The 20758-nt window shown below is 39.2% G+C and overlaps 1 protein-coding gene across 1 annotated transcript in view; it reads right to left on the reverse strand.

The window, feature by feature from the left end:
- Nucleotides 1–20758, reverse strand: part of Scel (sciellin) — a 103064-nt gene that overhangs the window by 12821 nt on the left and 69485 nt on the right. Inside the window, exons 19-26 of the mRNA XM_052190782.1 lie at nucleotides 20127–20186; nucleotides 18600–18659; nucleotides 16514–16564; nucleotides 15052–15114; nucleotides 9855–9914; nucleotides 9659–9718; nucleotides 9470–9526; nucleotides 1283–1345 (exon numbers count right to left, since the gene is read on the reverse strand). Of these exons, the coding sequence (XP_052046742.1) occupies nucleotides 1283–1345; nucleotides 9470–9526; nucleotides 9659–9718; nucleotides 9855–9914; nucleotides 15052–15114; nucleotides 16514–16564; nucleotides 18600–18659; nucleotides 20127–20186 (474 nt within the window). The remainder of the gene's footprint in view (nucleotides 1–1282; nucleotides 1346–9469; nucleotides 9527–9658; nucleotides 9719–9854; nucleotides 9915–15051; nucleotides 15115–16513; nucleotides 16565–18599; nucleotides 18660–20126; nucleotides 20187–20758) is intronic.

Raw genomic sequence — 20758 nt, forward strand, 5'->3', positions numbered from 1 at the left:
TAACCTGTAAACAGTACCGTTATCAAATGAATCACGTTCCCTAAAATTCGTACAACGAAGCTCCAATCTCCAACCAATCCTTCCTACAAAACCTCGTTTCATGGAGAGAAAATGGAACAGTTCTTAAATCAACTCAAATGGGAAGTCCCTTAACTGCATGTAGCCACACGGATTGTTTTCACGACACTGACCACTTCCAAATCATGTGTGAGTGCGGTTGGTCCAGTGTTAGCCCTATGCAGCTCCCAAGCGTGGATGTGTTTCTGGGAACTGCAGGTCCTACTAAACATTCCCTCTCTCATTCAGAGATCCTGACAGGGTCACGACCAAAAGACACAGATGATCCGGACAGCCAGAGCAACATAAGCTCTGTCGGGTTCAGGGGCGTTCTTCAGACAGCTTGGGGGACAGTGAGCTAGCTCCTCTTTCCCTAGTCATTGCATTCTCTGCAGAAAATACCAAAGGCCGGGCAGCGGTGGCGCACGCCTGTAATCCCAGCACTCGGGAGGCAGAGGCAGGCAGATTTCTGAGTTCGATGTCAGCCTGGTCTATAGAGTGAGTTCCAGGACAGCCAGGACTACACAGAGAAACCCTGTCTCGGAAAAAAAAAACAAAACAACCCCCGTCCCCCCCCAAAAAAACAAAACCTCAACAATGTTACTTCTTACACAATCACAGAGGCTTAAGGGGGGGGGGCAGAGGCACCATGGGAAGGTTAAAAAGTGGAAATGAGTATTTTTGGAGCCCTTCGTACATAGCTGGGAACATTGTCACACATGAAGTTATCAATTCCTCCTTAATTTAAGCTGTGTGTAACAATGAGGTAAAGTTTATAACCCAATATTCTTCTTAATGCCTTATATTCTGTTATACAAAGACATTTCAAAATGAGAGTTTGCTTTGTGGCAACGAGAAATTTGTGTGTGCTTTTGAACAGGTTTTATCCAAGGAAGCGAGTCCGGGTACTTCCTTCACTCAAGTACCAGGCAACAGTGAGTAAAAATAATCCCTCACAACCCCAGGAAAGGGCTTTGAATTTCATGACACCTTTTATACCAAGTAACAGGACCAAGCAACGGTAATGAGAAATTCTAACACAATTAGAACACTGCTAATTTTTTCTGTGTTAGTTATTAAGCATATGGTGTTGTAACTTTGCTTATTCGGACAGTGTATATATTTAAATGTCATAAAGCAATTCAACCCCCCAGAAAATCTTCTAAGCAGTTACTCAGGTATAGATGGAATTCCTAGGAAATAAAGCGAATTACAAAAATCTTACCTCCCATTTTTCTCTTCAGACACATGAGAATTTACTTCAGTTAAACTTTCTAGGTCCTGATCTCTGATGAAAATAAAACAAATAAAAACAAAATTACAGAATATGTGTGTAGGTTATTTACAATACAATTGCAGAAAATAAGAAAATATTACAATGAATAAAAAAAACAGTATATCATCTTAGACATATAAGTGTTTAGGAGACTATAACTTGGACATTGAGGTACTTAATCTATACTTTTATTATAAATATGAATGTATGTCTGGAATGGTAGATAGCATCTGGCTTAGCAATCCTGGGTTTGATTCTCATATCATTTAAATGAGTGCAGATTTTTTAAGTGAGAGAGAAATCACTCTTTAGAAAGCTTGGGAAATCCGGTCTTAAAAGTGTTCAGCTGCACATCTGCTACACATGTGCAGAGCCCTCAGTCTAGCCCCTGTATGCTCTTTGGTTGGTGGTTCAGTCTCCATTGGTTCCCTCAACGACTGGAGTGGAGGGCTATCCCTAAAGCTGTTGCCTGACTGTGGGTATCCATTCCCCTAACTGGACTGCCTTGTCTGGCCTCAGTGGGAGAGAACATACCTAGCCCTGCAAGGACTTGAGGTGTCAAGGTTGGAGAATACCGGGGGAGGGGGGCACCTTCTCAGAGGAGAAAGGGAGAAAGGATGGGTGGACAGACTTGTGGGGTAGGGGGCTACCAGGAAGGGGATTAGTGATCCAGATGTAAAGCGAATATTTTTGTTTTAAAAAATCGTTCAGCTCACACTGAATGAGCACTAGGTGTGCCCTGAAGCATTAACCACACTTTCCTGTGATCTATCTCACTCTGATCTCAGGAGCTCTTGCACCAGCATCTGAAGCTTGGAAAGAATGAATCTCCCAAAGCCAGTGAACCAAGAGTTGAAAGCAAACTCCCTGCCTACCTAAAACCAGAGCTTCCATGTCTTATCCAGAGACTTAACTCACACTATTGAATTACAGAAATATAAACACTCAGCCCATCAACTAAGAAATTCACAAGGCAGAGGATAAGTGTAGCGATAAGTAGCTTGTCTGGTGACATCACACCTTCTGTGGGTTACAGGGCCCTCTGGAATTTTGTGATGAATTGGTCATTTGCATACATTAACATGATATTAAATGATCTTGTTTGCTGTTTTCATGAATTTGAAAAAAAACTTTTGTCATGAAGCCTATCGAGGAGCGCTTCAGAATCAGAACAAGTGAAGCCCATTTCCTCACTTACTTCCATCAAAACGTAATTCCTTAGATTTCATTATGTATATATACCACATTTTCTGTATCCATTCCTCTGTTGAGGGACATATGGCTATTATAAATAAGGCAGCTATGAACATAGTGGAGCATGTGTCCTTATTACATGTAGGAGCATCTGGCCCAGGAGTGGTATACCTGGGTCCACAGGTAGTACTATGTCTAATTTTCTGAGGAATCGCCAAACTGATTTCCAGAGTGGATTTACCAGCTTGCAATCCCACCAACAATGGAGAAGTGTTCCTCTTTCCCCACATTCTCACCAGCATCTGCTGTCCCGGTGAGTTTTTCATTTTAGCCATAGTGACTGGTGTAAGGTGGAATCTCAGTGTTGTTTTGATTTGCATTTCCCTGATAACTAAGGATGCTGAACATTTCTTTAGGTGCTTTAGAGCCATTTGAGTTTCCTCAGTTGAGAATTCCCTGTTTAGCTCTGTACCTCATTTTTAATAGGGTTATTTGACTCTCTGGAGACTAACTTCTTGAGTTCTCTGTATATGTTGGATATTAGCCCTCTATTGGATGTAGGGTTAGTAAATGAGACTCCTAATATCCTACACAAGGTTTTGGTGAGGAAAACAGGTCATGTGCCATGATTAAGCCGTGAACAAAGCCAGTAAAAATGAGAAACAGTTAATAGAATGCGGTGATGTAAGAGCGAGGTATTGATTCCATAGTCTCGAGGGACTTCCTCTTTGTTTCAGGCCTAAAACTTCATGTCTTTGGAATAACTCCAGTTCCTAAAATTCTCCCTTCTCCTGCTTCAAAATGTTGAATTCAAATACTATTACTCTTCAAAGAATGAACATGAATTCTCATGCGCAAAACTAAGGTTATTAGGATGCAAAATACAATAAAGTATCCTTCTGTTTAGGTGGAGAGGAATTTAATACTTCCCATACAATATTCAAGCCACTCATAATAGATAAACTAGTAAATTAGGCAGTACACTATGGTCACTTCACACACTTAAAAAACTACTGGTGCCCTCTTAAAAATCTAGAAATTTGTTTAAATATTTTTAATGTGAGTTGATATATTCTAATGAAACTACATAAACTATAGAGTATTTCAGGAATAATAATTGATGTTTCAATCTGAATGGAAACATAATACTCATAACTGATTCCTCCACATGATTAGATAAAGCCGTGTGAGGCAAATTACAGATGTGCACATTCATAATGCAAACAGAAATCTTTGAACTTGCCTAAACCCTGATGGTTTCCACTTCTTATTACAAAAACTGTTTTTGTAGTATCAGAGGCAACCATATTATCCTAACAGCCTTCACTAGCAAGTGATTCTTTCCTGGTTTAAAATATGGAATATCATGGTATTAATTAAAACTGGCAGTGGTAAATGGTGTAAGCTCACGGGATATGGGAAGGTTGGGAATTCAGAATTCTGTACCAGGCAGTTACATGGTCTCCACTGGGATAACACTGAAGTAACCAAATGTTACATTGAAGGGAGCTGTGGTTTTTAATTATAGTGTAAGAGGGGGGACCAATATGAACTTGAGCAAGTGTGTGTTTCATAAATATGGGAAGATAAAGTCTAGGAGAAAAGTCTGGAAGAGATTTTCCTTTCTTAGCTTAAGAGGGAACCAACCCTGCCAAGATGAGTTCTCACCTCCAGGACTATGAGAGAATATGCTTTGTGTGTTTAAACAATATAGCATATGGGTTTTGTTGGGTATCCCTAAAAGGTCTGTACTGAGTTTCTCAGCCTAGGGCTAGACATCTTTATGTCCTTAAGAATGTTCCTGTTGTGCTAGAGATGCTGACTGTGTCTCTGCCTACACGCTTCACACCTGCTCTTTGGGCTATAGTTTTGGAGAGAAGGAAAAGCGATTGCTCCACCAGAGGAAGCAGAGGAAGCCAGATTCTTGCAGATTCAACAACTACAGTAGGTGACTCAAAAGCTGAGCTTATCTCAAGGAAATTATATTATTAGAGGTTTCATATAATTTCAAATAATTCTTATTTTATTAGATATCAGCACATGCTAACTTTGGTCGGGTAAGCTACAGGGTTTTTTTTTCTTGTATTTGAATAACCTATACCGATATGTAAAGGAAGCGATATGATGAACAGCACATGATTTGCATTTCCTTGGGGTGTGCACATGGATGGGTAGCATCAGCTCGACCGGCAGATACAGTAAAAGTTTCCTAATGATGTGAAAACAAATGCTCTTTAATTAAGATCACATGGGTTGCATGGTGTCTTTTACACTGTGGCAGAAGATGAAAAACTGTGAGTCAAAGCGTGAGCGATAGATTTTTTTATAGAGGTGCAAGCCAAATGTTACAAGGCTGAGCAAATGCTCGACCTGAAGTCTTACCATGTTTTTTATTTTCATTTTGGTGCTAGGGAGCAAGTCCGGCCCTCGCACGTTCTAGACCTGACTTCTGCTCGGCTATGTCATAGGTCTCAGAAGGCCTTTAAACTGCTGTTTTCTAACCTTTTAAATGCTCCACTATGTTCATAGCAGCCTTATTTATAATAGCCAGAAGCTGGAAAAAACCAAAAATGTGGTATATATACACAATGGAGTACTATTCAGAAATTAGAAACAATGAATTCATGAAATTCTTAGACAAATGGATGGAACTGGAGAAGATCATCCTAAGTGAGGTAACCCAGTCTCAAAAGATCACTCATGGTATGCACTCACTGATAAGTGGATATTAGCCTAGAAACTTGGAATACCCAAGACACAATTCACATATCAAATGATGTCCAAGAAGAAGGAAGGAGTGGCCCACGGTCCTGGAAAAGCTCAGTGCAGCAGTGTAGGGGAATACCAGAACAGGGAAGTGGGAAGGGGTGGATGGGGGAACAGGGAGAGGGAAGAGGGCTTATGGGACTTTCGGGGAGGGGGGATCCAGGAAAGGGAAAATCACTTGAAATGTAAATAAAGAATATATTGAATAAAAAATGACAGAGTGTGCATTATCTAAGGTATAAAGCCACACACATATTTTTCAGCATAAGAATGCCCATGCTGTAATAGTGCAATGGGTTCTCCATTATGTGGAGGAACATGGGTCTCCCTTACATGGCCAGTCGAGGGGAAATGTGTGGATGCACACCAGTCAGCTTTCCCTAGGATGCATTCTGATGTAAGAAAGTTACTAGCTCAGTTCTTACCACTCTCCGTCTCTAGTGTGCATGTAGGAGGCTTTTATTAATAGGGTACAATATGTTTCTCTCTACACTGCTAACTTAATCTGCTTTTGTAAAGTGTCCAACACATTTACAAAATTAAATAGTTTCCACACAAAAAAATTAACTGCTTTTTTTTCTTTTCTGTCAGAAATTGATCTGAGGCATCTGATTTCCAGCTCGAAATGAATCTTCTTGAAAAGAACAGTGCATCTAGTGAAATAACTCATATAGTTCCTTAACTTACTGACACAGACAAGTGGGATGGCATTTACATACTTTTTCAGTGAATATTTTATGTCCTTAAAAATTGTATCTTCAGCCGGGCGTAGTGGCGCACTCCTATAATCCCAGCACTTGGGAGGCAGAGGCAGGCGGATTTCTGAGTTCGAGGCCAGCCTGGTCTACAGAGTGAGTTTCAGGACAGCCAGGACTACACAGAGAAACCCTGTCTCGAAAAACCAAAAAAAAAAAAAAAAAAAAAAAAATTGTATCTTCAAAAATAGTAGATTGTGTATGATTTAAATATTTTAACTATAACTCATAACTAATAATTTTACTGTTCCTGAGTCACTGATTTCTTGGGGTTATCATAAGCAGGAAACAGTTATTGACCCAAGTAAACAACATAACAAGTAAAAATTGTAACAATGTAGATTTCTTCTATTTAGTTTCAGTGATAGGAGCTGAGAATGTTGTAGATGCAATAGATTTTACCTTTACCTATCATAAAGCACTGGCTTTCGGGGACTTAACCTTTCATTCAAATTAAATTTGTGACACACTTAATATGTATCAGGCCTAGTGCCATTATGTTACTATGCTATATAAAGAAAGAAACAAGGTAGTTTGATGCACACCTCTAAAGACCTTGTAGATAGAAAGAGTTTGAGTGAGAAATACTACAATTGGTACTACAACGAGGGGATAAGGGAACAGGCCAGAGAGGATGGGTGGGAAAGGGGTTCGCTTGTGAGAGGAGAGTCAAGACTGGGGATGGAGAAAAATCACGAAGAAACTGGATTGCGGTGGTCTTTGGAGACAAAGTTAAGGAGCTCAGCTGTGACTCAATGGTAAAAGGAAGACACTGGAAGATTATACTTAGAATGACATAACCAGATTCCTGTTTTAGGAAGATCTCTGTTCACCGCAGTGGATGGATGGGATTGCAGAAGTCACGACTGGCAGCAGTAGTGGTTAGAAGGTCAGGAAGTACCCGTCACTGCAGCAGTACTGTGGGAAATGAAGGACCACTTCCGAGTTTATTATGAGAAGCATCCACAGTGATGACTGCCACACTGATTGGTTACAGGAAGTGAAGCAACGGAGTGGCACACGCCATGTTTGTCTTGAGCAGAAATATGAGAGACATGCAGCAGGGAGATATAAAGAGACTATTATATTATAGTACTAAAACCTTGGAAGGTATATGTCAACACACAGAGACGATATTGACAAATGGAACTCTGACTACAAATAAAAATTATTTTTTTGCTTTATGTGAATGATGCCCCTTTTTACTAGGAAGTCTTTAATATCAAGTATTTTTACTAGGAAATATTTAATAATACCTAGAAATATGAGGTATTCTTCAATACCTATTTAAAAGCAGAAGTTTAGAACATTAATAATTAATCTAATGTCAGCTTATCAGCTACAGAAAATGACATCTCTCTTTAGGATTGGTTTACATTACTACTAAAAGCTGTGCTATTTCTCATCGAGTAAATGGAAATTCTGTGCATATCTGCATTTGTTCTGGTGGCTGTGTTCTTGGGATCTCTGGGATGCCTATATATATATATATATATATATATATATTTCTGATGGATGAGTGAAGTCTATTCAGTCTCTAACTGTGAATTAAATATGCAGCTGCTGGAAGTGTCAACAAAGTCACACACAAGAATTGATTCTCTGTGGTTCAGTTTCTTTCCAATAAGTGTCTGTGACTCACCCACTGATGTAAAGGGCTTGCGACAGTTCACCCCACTAGGGTGTGTTTTAACTTTTCCTTTCTTTACCTATGCTGAAATCAAGAGGGCAACGTGGACACATGACAGACACAGGTGACCGAATCAATCTATTAACTCACTCCATTAAAACGGCTGTCTTTTCTGTTTGTCTGCTGTGTGATAATTCTTGGCTGTTTATTTTCAAATCCAGTAAATTACTAAAGAAGAGTCAGGCAGGTTATCTTAGCCAATCAGGATGCCATCATAGATTCTATGATACCTTGATTTTTTTTAAAAAAAATATTCCTTTTAATAGTAATCATATTTGCTTAAGAAAAATATCTTCTTTCTGTGGATTTCTGGAAAAGGCGTTGCTAAAATAAAAACTACCTTTTTAAAAAATTTCCCTCTTGCAGTAAAACTAGAGGCAAGATTCTTGTAAGAGTTACCATTGCTGATACAACACATTTAATGGAGATAGGGATAAAGCAGGGATTGGAAGGCACGCTCCTCTGTCAGTTATTGCATATCATGGCTGTTAGACCCTTTACTAATGTGACTGGTGATCTCCAAGGAAGAAAACTCCATCCAAATAATTGGACTTAAGGCCGACTCAATACGAGGGAAATTATTTCTGGAACTAGAAACCTAGACATCTCCCTGGGTGCTAATGGAATCACAGACTTTAGAAAATAATCTACTACCTCACTTTGCTAGTCTGGCATAATTCCTTCCTACATTCTAAAGCTTATCCTTATACCCACAGATAAATGTAGACCCCACTCACCAAGGTAGCTTCTCCTTATAGCAAATGGCAACCATCACAGAAAACCACAACTAGACATAATGCAGAAATCAAAAAAAGTATTGGCCTCCTAGTCCTGGTGGATAGATCTCTATCACAACTCCTGCATCTCTGGCTTATGAAAGGTCATGGAAGAGGCTATAGAAGGATTGTTAGAGCCAGGAAGTCTGCTGTGAACCAGTCTCTCCTAGAAATGGTTACGCAAACAAGAATAGAACATTGGCAATGTCAACAGATGTGCTAGCTCGAGAAGGAGAAATTTCATGGGTCGCACCATTAGACCAAAACAATCTCTGATAGGAAAGATAGAATTTATTTCCCCTGGGGATGAGCTACCTTATTGATTATCCAAAGTGGTCAGCCTGGAAATATATACACACAAACAACGAAAGGAGACTCTTACAGGTTGTATTTATATATGTGTACACACAAGTGCATATGTGTAGGTAACAATAATAAAGACAAAGAAACTGTCGATTTCAGTGTTGCCGAGCATGAAAGGGGTAGTGCAGGAGGGGATAGAAAGAAGAAAGGAAAGAGGGAAGGGAATTTTACTTCAATAAAAAAAAATAGCACATCAGGGGATAAGCTCAAGGTTATAAAGTGCTGTAATACCTGTGAGACAGACAAACTGAGGACCTGGGATTTTTAAAGAACCTCATCTCCCTTTCCATGTGGCTTTAACTTCCTCAAAATATCTTTTCTTATTAATTTTATTCATTAGTTCATTTCAGTCTTGATATTCATTTTCTTCTAAGGAATAAACCTTAGATTTTATTATTTGGCTCAGTACAAATAATCCCAGAACTCACTTTGAAACCAAGCCATTAGTTCAGGAAGAGTACAGTCTCCTTGTTGACAAGAGAGAGACACACAAGTTATAAATGGGTTCTTTGAAAACTAAAGAAAACCAGAAGCCTTCCTCAAAAAACAAAGAAAGAAAATTCATCAAAACCAGTCACGCAGGGTCACCTACCGGTTTGCGTTCCGGAGAGCAGAAGGCTTTGCTTTGATGAGACTGTCCAAGTCTCGGCTGTTTAAAATAGTAAAGGGGTGGGTTAGTGATGGTAATCGGCTCATACTCGATCAATACGGCAACAGTAAATATGTGTTTCCTACAAGGAAAACAGCTGAAATGCGAAAACAGCTGCTTTAATTTTATTACCTTTGGTCGCCCCTGATCGCTGTAGGATTCCCTCCCATGGTGCTGTCTAGATCATGGTTTCTGTTGGTAGAATAATAGAAAGAAGAAAAAGGTTAATTATAGAGCTATTTTAGAAAGGGTGGATCTTTAACTTTACTTGAGATAATTAAACAGAATAATCTTCCTGACCAAAACTCATAAAAAAATATTCTCTTACCTTTGGTTGTTTGTAAGAACATCAGGATTTACTTTGATGAACTTATCGAGATCTTGGTGTCTTTGAGGGGAAAAGACAGAAACATTGAGGGTTAGAGGCAATCATAAATGGCCCTTAGAGGAGGAAATGACTATAGTCTGTGATATGCTGTTGTGATCAAGAACAGCAATGGTGTTTCCCATCTAACTCCCCCTCCCCGCAGGGAGAATTATGCTCAGAGCTTGCTGCATCTGCGACCTTCACTTCCAGAGCAAATCTACCAGGGCATGCACCTTCAGCTCTCTACAGAGAGTCATCTAAGAAGTGACATTTTTCATATTTCAGCATTTCAACATTATGAAGACACAAACTGACTCTCAAGCCCTTGATATTTTAAAGATCATATCAACATTTAAAATAGGAGCTCCAAAGCCCAATGACCTAAACATAAGCCCTCGAAACTGTGAGTTTCTAATGACTGAAGAACTGAGGGGAACTCAGTTGTTTGGTGTTAGATGCACACTTTATAAAGCACCATCCTGAGGGTCCAGGGGGTGACCTTTGTCTCAACTACAAAACAGCCTTCGCCCCACGGGACTTACATCCTCAAGCTCCTCGTCTTGAGGCCTAGGGAGTGAGCATTTTAAGTGTCCCTCTAACTATTCTTAATCATCATTATTAGTGCACACTGTCATATAAATCAGTGAAAGTCCTTGTGACTCCTCCATACCTGCTTTTACCATGTTCTGATCGCATTGCCCTTTCTTCTACCTGCTCTTAATTTTCTCTCTCTCTCTTTCTCTCTCTCTCTCTCTCTCTCTCTCTCTCTCCATCCTTCTCTCTCTTCTTTCTGCAGCCCTCTTCCCTTCCCCTAATAGACCCCTTCTGATGACAGTGCTTTTTTGTTTTGTTTTGCAGGTTTTGTTTCCACACATAAGACAAAGTGCATAACTTGTCCTTCTTTATTTGTAATGTTTGTAATGTTTTACTTAACATGACACTTTCCAGTCCAGCCATTTTCCTGGAAGTGATATAATTTGATCTTCTTCATGGCTGAATAAACACACACACACACACATATACATACTACATACATACGGTCTATTTTCTTTATCCCATTCATTTGTTGATGGGTAGCTAGGTTGATTCTGTATCTTAGCTGCTGGGAACAATGTCATAATAAACATGAGTATGCATGTTAGGAGCTAAGCGAGGGAAGAAGCCTTAGAGACAAGTAGACAGTGTCTACACTAATAAACCTTCTGTCATGGTTTGTATATACTTGGTCCAGGGTGTGGCACTACTCAGAGGTGTGGCCTTGTTGGAGTAGGTGTGTTACTGTAGGTGTGGCTTTAAGACCCTCACCCTAGCTGCCTGGAAGTCAGCATTCTGCTAGCAGCCTTCAGATGAAGATGTAGAACTCTCAGCTCCTCCTGCACCAGATCTGCCTGGACGCTGCCATGTTCCTGCCTTGATGATAATAGATCGAACCTCTGAACCTGTAAGCTAGTCCCAATTACATGTTGTCCTTATAGGAGTTGCCTTGGTCATAGTGTCTGTTCATAGCAGGAAAACCCTAAGATGCCTTCTAAGCTCTTTTTGTTTGTTTGCTTTTGTTTCTGTGGTGGTTTTTTTTTTTTTTTTTTTTTTTTTTTTAGCTAAAACATTTGGGGGAATAAGGCAAGTGTGCCCAGAAGAGTCTCCATCCACCATCTGTCTCTCTTAAGCTCTAAGATGGCTCGCCAATGCTGAGGCTGTACTGAGCGTGCGTGCTTGCCAACGTGCCTGCCATTAGCACGCTCCTCCAAGTTCCTCTGCACACGCTTTCTGAACAACGTGGTCCTTCATTTAAGGGAACTATCGCTTTGGAAATACTCCCATGTTTTCCTTACATCACTGCACTGTATTACTGAATTAAGTGTCTTTTTTGTAGGCTAACATTTTCCCCCATATATGTGTACAAAAGTGGACTAGCTGGGTCACATGGTAGCTCTGATTTAGTTTTTTGAAGAAAGACAGCAATGATGTCTATAATGTCTGGACTAATTTCCTTTCCCACAAATAATGTATAATGGTTGCTCTTGCCCCTAACGTTCACAAGCACTTAGTTTTTTTTTTTTTTTTGCTTACTTGTTTGTTTATGATTTTTGGTTTGGTGACTCTTTATATTTATTTTGCTTTTCATAATAGCCATTTTGACTACAGTAGAATCTAAAAATAGTGTTACTGTGCATTTTACTTATAATTATCTGCATTTTGTTATTGGGTATTCATACTTCTTTTAAGAAGTACTTATTCAAGTCATTTGCCTACTTTAATTGGATTATCTGCTCATAACATTTTATAAATATATACTCAGAAAATCACATGTCACATCTCATGACAAAACACTAGAATGACGCTACCTTTTTCCAGTACAAACTGGGGCAGCAGCTTGTGTGGTTCCCCTTCCCTCAACACTGACAAATGTAAAGGCATATTTTACTAATCAAGAAGATTTCCACAGAGCTAACCAGAGGAAGCCCCTTAGCAATGAGTCCCCAACAAAACCTAAGCAAAGGAAACATTCCCCTCCCCCACCTCTCCTTGAATTTGTGGCTTCCACCATGTGAAGGATCTTCTCAGAGCTGTCAGATCTCCCTGCAAGATGGGAAATCTCAATCTGAATAGCTAATGTGTTGAGTTACCCTCAAGAATAATACTTTCAATTTAAAAAAATCTATAAATATAATTAATAGAAAGAATGGTTGGTAAATAAGCACAACTAAAACCATAATTTCTCAGAATAAATTAATTGAAAACATTTAGTTACAAAATAGTTGCTATGAAGATTAAGTGAGAAAATAAAGGCTGGAAAGTCTGTTAAAAATCTACAAATTTTTACACAAGGACAAATACACAAGCATTTAAAATCAAGTGAATTTAATATATTAAGAGGAGAAAGGAATAAGAAGGAATAAAATCTTGTAGACAGAGGTGTTTAAAAGCCACAGTTTGTTTATATTTAAGATCAGTCAAAATGGATTTCGGTGTGACTGCATACACACTCCAAAGACAGGAAAGGCAAAAATAAATGTCAAAGCTTCTTTTTCTGCAAATTCTACCAAGCACAAAACAAGATTGTCTAAAAGCCTAAAACGGTGATATTCTATTTGAACCAGTATTATATAAAGCCCAGTAAAACACATAAACAGACACACACACACACACACACACACACAGAGAGAGAGAGAGAGAGAGAGAGAGAGAAATTGCAAGAAACAATGCTCTGACAACATGAGAACTTGAATATTTTCACTTTTGTGCCGTTTGCTATTTGATAAATTAGTTATTAACCCTTTGATAAGGAACATACCCAATGTTTGAGTAACAAAAGCTCACCAGACAAAACGACATGCTATGTGCTGCCCCTGCTTTTAAATTGGCCACACTGTGTGAAACCACTACCAGCGCTAGGATCTAAGAAACGGTGCTGGATTCTCTCAGCGATTGACAGAGGCAACTTAGCTAATCAAATCAGGAACTGGAAACACTGTTTCCAGGCCCCAGCTCCTACAAACAAAGGAATTCAATGTTTAGGTTTTATCCTGGAAAAATGTAATATCTTTCCTACTCAAGCCCCTGATTTGGTTTTGTGCCTCCCATGGATAGGGGAGAACATGTACCAGGACTTTAAGTGTTATCCCCATGGAGGCTGAGACTCTGGAGTGTTTTGTAGTCATCCTGTATACTTGTGATAATGTCATTCACATATGATCCTATAAGTGACCTTATCACACCACTAAGGGACACTTCCCATTGTCCCACAACGGAAATCACGATCCTATCCTTGTACCCTCCTGGATTTCCCGAGGCATTTAGTAAACTCTCATTTGTCTGAAGATCAAAGTCTGTGTGCTTAGGGGTAAAGCAGAGACTTGAACTAGCAACCACAGGACCTTATTTATGGAAGACAGAATGTTCTGAGCTCAACCCTCAGTATTGCTACGTGTCAACGACAAGCTTGGATCGGACACTGCCTACGGTTCTGACCTCGCTAACATCGGCCCCAGGAATACAAATGTTACTGCATGTAATGTTATTACAACAGCATTTTCACTTCATTTTCTTTTTAAATGCAGCTCACTGACATATTCTATATTCAGTCACCAGTATATGGGGGCTCCTAGATGTAATCTATTAAACTGACAACCTATTATTGTCTTAGAGTAACATCTCTGTGCCCCTGGTACATAATTAGCTTTAATCTATGCTAATTGCCTGCTCTTAATAAGATTGAATATGACGACTAAATTCTCTTTTTGGTGTCCATGGCCTGTAATTATACCTAACATGCCAGCAAATGAGACCTAGTGATAGCTCTGAACCTAGTAGGTGCTCGGTAATTATTTACTGCATCAGAAATCATGAAAATACTATCTGTCTCTCCTTAGTTTTCTCTGTGACCCTAGCTAAATCTTTTAACCTTTCTGAGTCCCTTCTCTCTCTTCTACAAAGAACTGTGCTCTTCAAAATTGTTCCCATCAACTGGGCTAAGATTTTCCAACTTTCCTCCATTCCATCTCTAAGGTTTTATGATTTTAGAGGTGTCAACAAACCTAAAAATGGAAGTTTTGAAAATATTCTTAAGATTTTATACAAAAAGTACAAATAGAGATGTGAACTGTATACAGTCAGAGACAAAAAGTGAATTTAACTAGCTTAGAGACACTACTTAAAGAATCATTAAATTCAATCCACATCCCTTCTGTAAGCATAAGCTTTCTAAAGACCAGTACGCCACATAAAGTCTCTACTGTCCCCCATGAAATACTTTCCCACAAAAAAGCATGTGCCCCATTTATGATTGATCAAATGAGCCATCTGGGTGTATTGTCAGAGTTATCATTAATAAATCTTGTCATGAGAAAACAATAGCGTTAATGCTTTATAAACCAAGCAGTATTAGTCTCTGCCCAGTTGTCTCCTACATCCCTTCTTGGTTGTTCCCACCTATTGCTTTACTTAAGACTATGAGAAGGCCCCGTTTACACGGTTTTCAGCTCTCGGTGTCTTGCCATGTCTAAATACTGGAATTAACATGTATGTTTCCTGGTACATATAAAAATAATGATAGTATTTATAAACTTCATTCAATTTTCTCATAAAATGATTATGGTACTCCTATTTATATTATGTTTAGTTAAGAAGAAAAACAAAAAAATATATTCTTGCTTACCCAGCAGTGGCTTTGGCAGCTTTGGGGCTTTTGTTAATAAGTTCATCAAGACTGTGCTGGTTGCTAAAACAAAGCAAAAGAAAGGGTCAAAGTCAATAAGAAAACAGTATGTGTGTGTGCATATGTGTGTGAGATATGTGTATGAATGTGTCTGAGATATGTGTGTGTGAGTGTGTGTGTACGTGTATTAGTGAGATATGTGTGTGACAGTGAGTGTATGTAGTGTGTATATGTGTGAGTGTATGTGTGTCAGTGTGTGAGTGGGATATGTGTGAGTGTGAGTGCATGTATGTGTGAGTCTATGTGTGTCAATGTGTGAGATATGTGTGAGTGTGTATGTGTATGTGTGAGTGTATGTGTATCAGTGTGAGATATGTGTGAGTGTGAATATATGTGAGTGTATGTGTGTCAATGTGTGGGATATGTGTGTGAGTGTATGTGTGTGAGTATATGTGTGTGAGTGTGTATGTGTGAGATATGTGAGAGAGAGAGAAGAGAGAGAGAGAGAGATGTTATGAAGTTTCTACCTCAGATTATCAGTTACTTTGTCTTTTGTTTGTTTTCAGATAGGGTCTCCCTACTTCCCTTGTAGGGACAATGGCTGGTCTTGAACTCTATCCTCTGCTTTCGCCTTCTGCTCTGAGAGTACAGGGGTAGGACCGTCTTTTATAAGGAAGAGCTTCACAAGGATTTAGACACGCCCTGGGGCTGCATCCCCAAGAAAAGTTGGAGGCAAACCAAATTTGAACACCCAACCCCCCCCCCGCCCCCCAGGAAAAGCAGCATGCCAGTTCACGCCTTTCCCTTGCCATCCGGGCGGACGGGCGGAGCTCGGGACAGCTGCAGGTGAGCTCTGAGCGCTTTCCCTGTGCGCCCTGCCTCCTCGTGTTCCTCAGAGCCCCTTTCATGTGCATGCTCTGTACCAACATGGTTCTCCTCGGAGCTTTATGAGTGACAGCTCGGGCTTTCTCAACCACGCTTTGGTTAACTAGTGCTCCAACATATAAATGGTTTTAATTTTTCAAAACCAGAAGTAAATTCAATGCCATGCAAAGAGTATTCCAAATTAAGTATAAAACTGTTAGGCTGGCAGTCTTCTCACAAGTCGTTCAAATATTAACCCTTGTGATTGTGACTCAGCAGCAAACTGATATTCTTCCATTCGTTTGTATACACTTATAATTTATTAACTAGGAATTTGCAGTATTAAGTAAGCTACATGGTGTCACAAGAAATGTCTCAAGTAGTAATTACACCAAATTACCTTTGGGGTTATCATCTTAAACAATATTATAGTGAAATAAATGGAAACAATAATAAGAAAAACTCTGTCTAGCAGTTTACAGATCAACAAATCATCTTCTAATTTTTATCCCCTCCTTTGAAACATCTTTAGCTAAATAATCCTACTCCTTTTGCATAAATTGGAGGATGTATCAATCAATAACTTCTGGAAACTCACCTTTTGTTTGCTGAGGAGGTCACCTTGATAAGACTGTCCCTGTCTTGGTTCCTGAAAGTAATACATTGTAATATCTAACAAGGTCAACGAAGAACAGCCACATCACACTTTCCACTCTGAATATCAAGTCAAACTGATATTTAGTAATTTAAAACAACTGCATGACTGGAATCCTCTTCTTAAAAAAAGAATTTATTGTATAACATTTGCAAATAGAACACACACACATACACAACACACATACACAAGCCAGACACAAAGTCAATACACCACAATGAGTTTCTCTATAGTATTACAGTACTTAGAACAATCATTCTGAACAGAAGCTGTGGAGCTCTGTAGTGGATTGTATACTTCCACTGTAAAATGTTTACTTGGTCTCTAAATTTCATGTCTGACATTATGGTTTTATCCTTAGTTGGGTTGTGAAATATCAAGACAGCTTAGCACTAAAGAGTCAGATACAGGATGGCAACATCTTCAGTTCAGCCTCACTACGATTAAATCATTTATGGAAGGCAAGGGCAACTGGCTGTATTTGAGAAGTTGAGTCACTCGTTATGGATTGAATCCCGTCTCCCTTCCAAATACTATCTAGACTAGGGATCGGTCGTCTAAGCCCCGCCCGCTGGACTAAGCCCCATCCCCTGCGTTAAATTCCTCCTGCATAGTAACTTTCTAATGCATAGCTACTGGAACACAGACACTCTCATTTATTCACAAGGTATTTTCTTTTTCTTTTTAATTGGATATTTTATTTATTTACATTTCAAATCAAAGAAGGCCTCAGAAGATGGAAAGATCCCCCGTGCTCATGGATTGGCAGGATTAATATAGTAAAAATGGTCATCATGCCGAAAGCAATCTACAGATTCAATGCACTCCCCATCAAAATTCCAAGACAATTCTTCATAGAGTTAGAAAGAGCAATTTGCACATTCATTTGGAATAACAACAACAAAAAAATTCCACAAGGTATTTTCTATTTGCTTTCACAGTAGTGGCAGGGTTATGTGGTTAAATGTAGATTATTTTGGCTTCTCATACCTGATTTACTTGTTCTTTAGACCTTTGAGAAAAGCTACTGGCTTCTGGTCTAGTCTATATAATCTTTGTTGTTAGCTGCACACTATAAAATAGCATCCCTCTTCAGAGACACTGGAAATGGTCACAAAGAAGGCAAATATCTGTGTACCATTCATATCTAACTCAATTCAAGTTGACATAGCAATGTATATTTATGGTCTGGTTATGTTTCTTTGTTTACTTGGCATGGTGTGTCACAGGTAAAGTTCTTTCTATATGAAAGCTAAATAAATTTAAAATTTTTTTCAATGAACCAAATGTGATTTAAAAAAAAATGATCTCCTGGGATAGGACATAGCTCAGTGGACAATACTTGATACACAATGATAAAGATTGTAATTTGAATTCCTAACACTCATGTAAGGCAGATCTGGAGTGGACAGAAGATTCCCGCACAGCAAGCTGGTGTGCTAGGTAAGCTGAACTCTAGCTAGACTAGCCTAACCAGGAGACTTTGGTTTCAAGGGAAGAGACATTGCTTCAATAATTTCAGGTGAGAACAGCCAGGGAAGACACACTATCAACCTTTGACCTCTCCATACAGACAATGCATGTAGGAGCTCCAAACATAGATCCATATACACAAGGACAGATATACACATATGCACCCCACACACACACACACACACACACACACACGACTTCCCAGCTTCTGAATTGGTTGGTTTTAGATGAAGAGAAGAAGAACCGGCCTTCTACATCAGCTACCTGGCTTTAGAACATCTTTTTAGGATGCAGCCTTTTCCCATGGGAATTTCCATTCGTGTGGAATACAAATGCTACACTGGAATGAGTCTACCACTGTATTTTGAGGAATTCCTGTCTCCACCACAGACCACTGGCAGGTGTGTGGTTTCAGTTGCAGCCTAAGAGCTGGGGACACAGCTGCTTCTCACTTTGCATGCCTCCTAGTGGGTATTTCTAGGGCAGTCTAAAGCATTTCTCTGACTTTTAAGAGTGAGTCCGGAAGAAAGGAGAGATAAATTTATGTAAGCCTTACCCTTGGTTAGCTCTGCTCCTTGCAGGAACCCCTTTGATGAAATTGTCAAGACTTTGACCCCTTAAGAAGATGGAAGAAATAACTTTATCAATTACACCAAATGGATGGAATTATTTGTTAAAACTGATATATATTTTATTATAAAATATTTACTAAAACCTTGACGCCCGCCACTTCGCCGAAATGTAGTGACGGAGTTGGTTCTGGGATTGGTGTGCAGTGAGCAGGCATGCCCAGTTCTTCAGTGGGATGAAAAGCCCCAACATGCTGCCTAATCTGCCTAATCTGAGAGACTCAGACGCATGTCTGTGGGCTCAAGTTTGCTCCTCACCTGCCCCATCCTTCCACTCAGAGAAACAAACCAATAACAATGCTTTCTATGTTTATTAAGAAACAACTGGACCTCAATGGCCAAAGGTACCTTGACTGCACTGGAAAATAACAGACAAAGCTCTCCACTCTCTCAGATAGTGGCAGTCATAGTTACCACTTCACTCTCGGGATTGGCCAACTTAACTGATGAGTGCGCTGCACTTACAAATGCTGATTAGCATGAAGTCAAACAGAAAAGCATGGTAAATCTTACTCTTGAAGTCTTTTCCTTTTCTTCCTTCCTTCCTTCCTTCCTTCCTTCCTTCCTTCCTTCCTTTTTTTTTTTTTAAAGATTTGTTTATTGTTATATGTAAGTACACTGTAGCTGTCCTCAGACACACCAGAAGAGGACGCCAGATCTCATTACAGAAGGTTGTGAGCCACCATGTGGTTGCTTGGATTTGAACTCAGGACCTCTGGAAGAGCAGTCAGTGCTCTTAACTGCTGAGCCATCTCTCCAGTCTGTCTTTTCCTTTCTATTGTATTCACCTTGATAAAATTACTAAGATCTGTGGAACTTTAAACAGACAGACCAACCAAAAACCCTCTTGGTAAAAATGGAATGAAATCATCTGACCATTTTTCTTTGAATCCTATAAATCTGCCTGTCCTCAGGATAAATTTTACTATTCAGTTTTGATAGAAATCAATACTGGTCTAAATCTTCATCTTATAGAAGTTAAACTTTAACCTTTATACAAATCATTGGTATACTAGCTTGGTTCTCAATTTCTTCTCAAAACAAACCCTGACACTGGGGCACAGTTGAGATTTTTTTTTTCATTAGCTTATTTTGGAACAAGGCAATGATTTACCCAAAAAACCTATCCTGACTAAAGAAGTATTCATCATTATTCTGTAGCTACAACTAAATGATGTTTTAATAATAATTTCCACTTTCAGCACTTTGTTTTAAAGAGATCATATAACTATTATTCCACTTGATCCTTCTTGTTTTCTGCTGTCAAGGATTGACAAGCACACGATTCTTGGGCCGGTACTGGCCAGCTGCCGTTCAGTGCCCATGTGACTTCATCAGAATCCCACCCAGTAAGCAATGAGCTTCAGGTGTGCCGGCCCAAGGCTCCCAGCCCTTCCTTTCGTAAGTGCTACTTGATGCAGGAAAGAAGAGAGGTAAAGACATAATTCTCTCACCCTTTGCTACTTCTGTTTCCTTCCGGGGTGGCTTTGATGAGATTGTCAAGGCTCTGGCCCCTTTAAAACGGTGAAGAAATGAAATGGTTAGTGGTAGTGTTTCAATAGAATGAAACCATTAATTAACGCTCATAAACAGAATAAACACACATTGAAATCACACCAAAGAGTTAAAGGTGACTGTGTAGGAATGGAGGGATTATATATATCAGAACTCACTGAGTGAGACTTATACAGCTCTTAGAAAATTTCCCTCTAGAATAGAGCTCTCTCTATTCTAGTGCATTTAATAGTATCCTGTTAACCACTGCCAAGTATACAAAACAGTTTTTAATTAGTTCATATACTTGCCTCATAGAACATTCCAGAAAACATTCTTGTCAGTGACCTCCAACATGTGTGAAACAAACTTTCTTAAATCCTTATTTTGTTGACATTTATTGGTAAATTTTCTATTACAAAACTACATTAAGATCAACATACCAATTTGTTTACAATGCACTATATACAACCTGGTGTCTATCTACCTTTGTTATTTATACCTCACTAGAATGGGACATATTGTACCTGATTGTTTTAGGAACAAACAGTAAGAAAACGAAAGCCTATGGGTTTCTGAAACCAAATGGAAG

Source organism: Apodemus sylvaticus, chromosome 8, assembly GCF_947179515.1.
Source record: "Apodemus sylvaticus chromosome 8, mApoSyl1.1, whole genome shotgun sequence".
Taxonomy (NCBI): Eukaryota; Metazoa; Chordata; class Mammalia; order Rodentia; family Muridae; genus Apodemus; species Apodemus sylvaticus.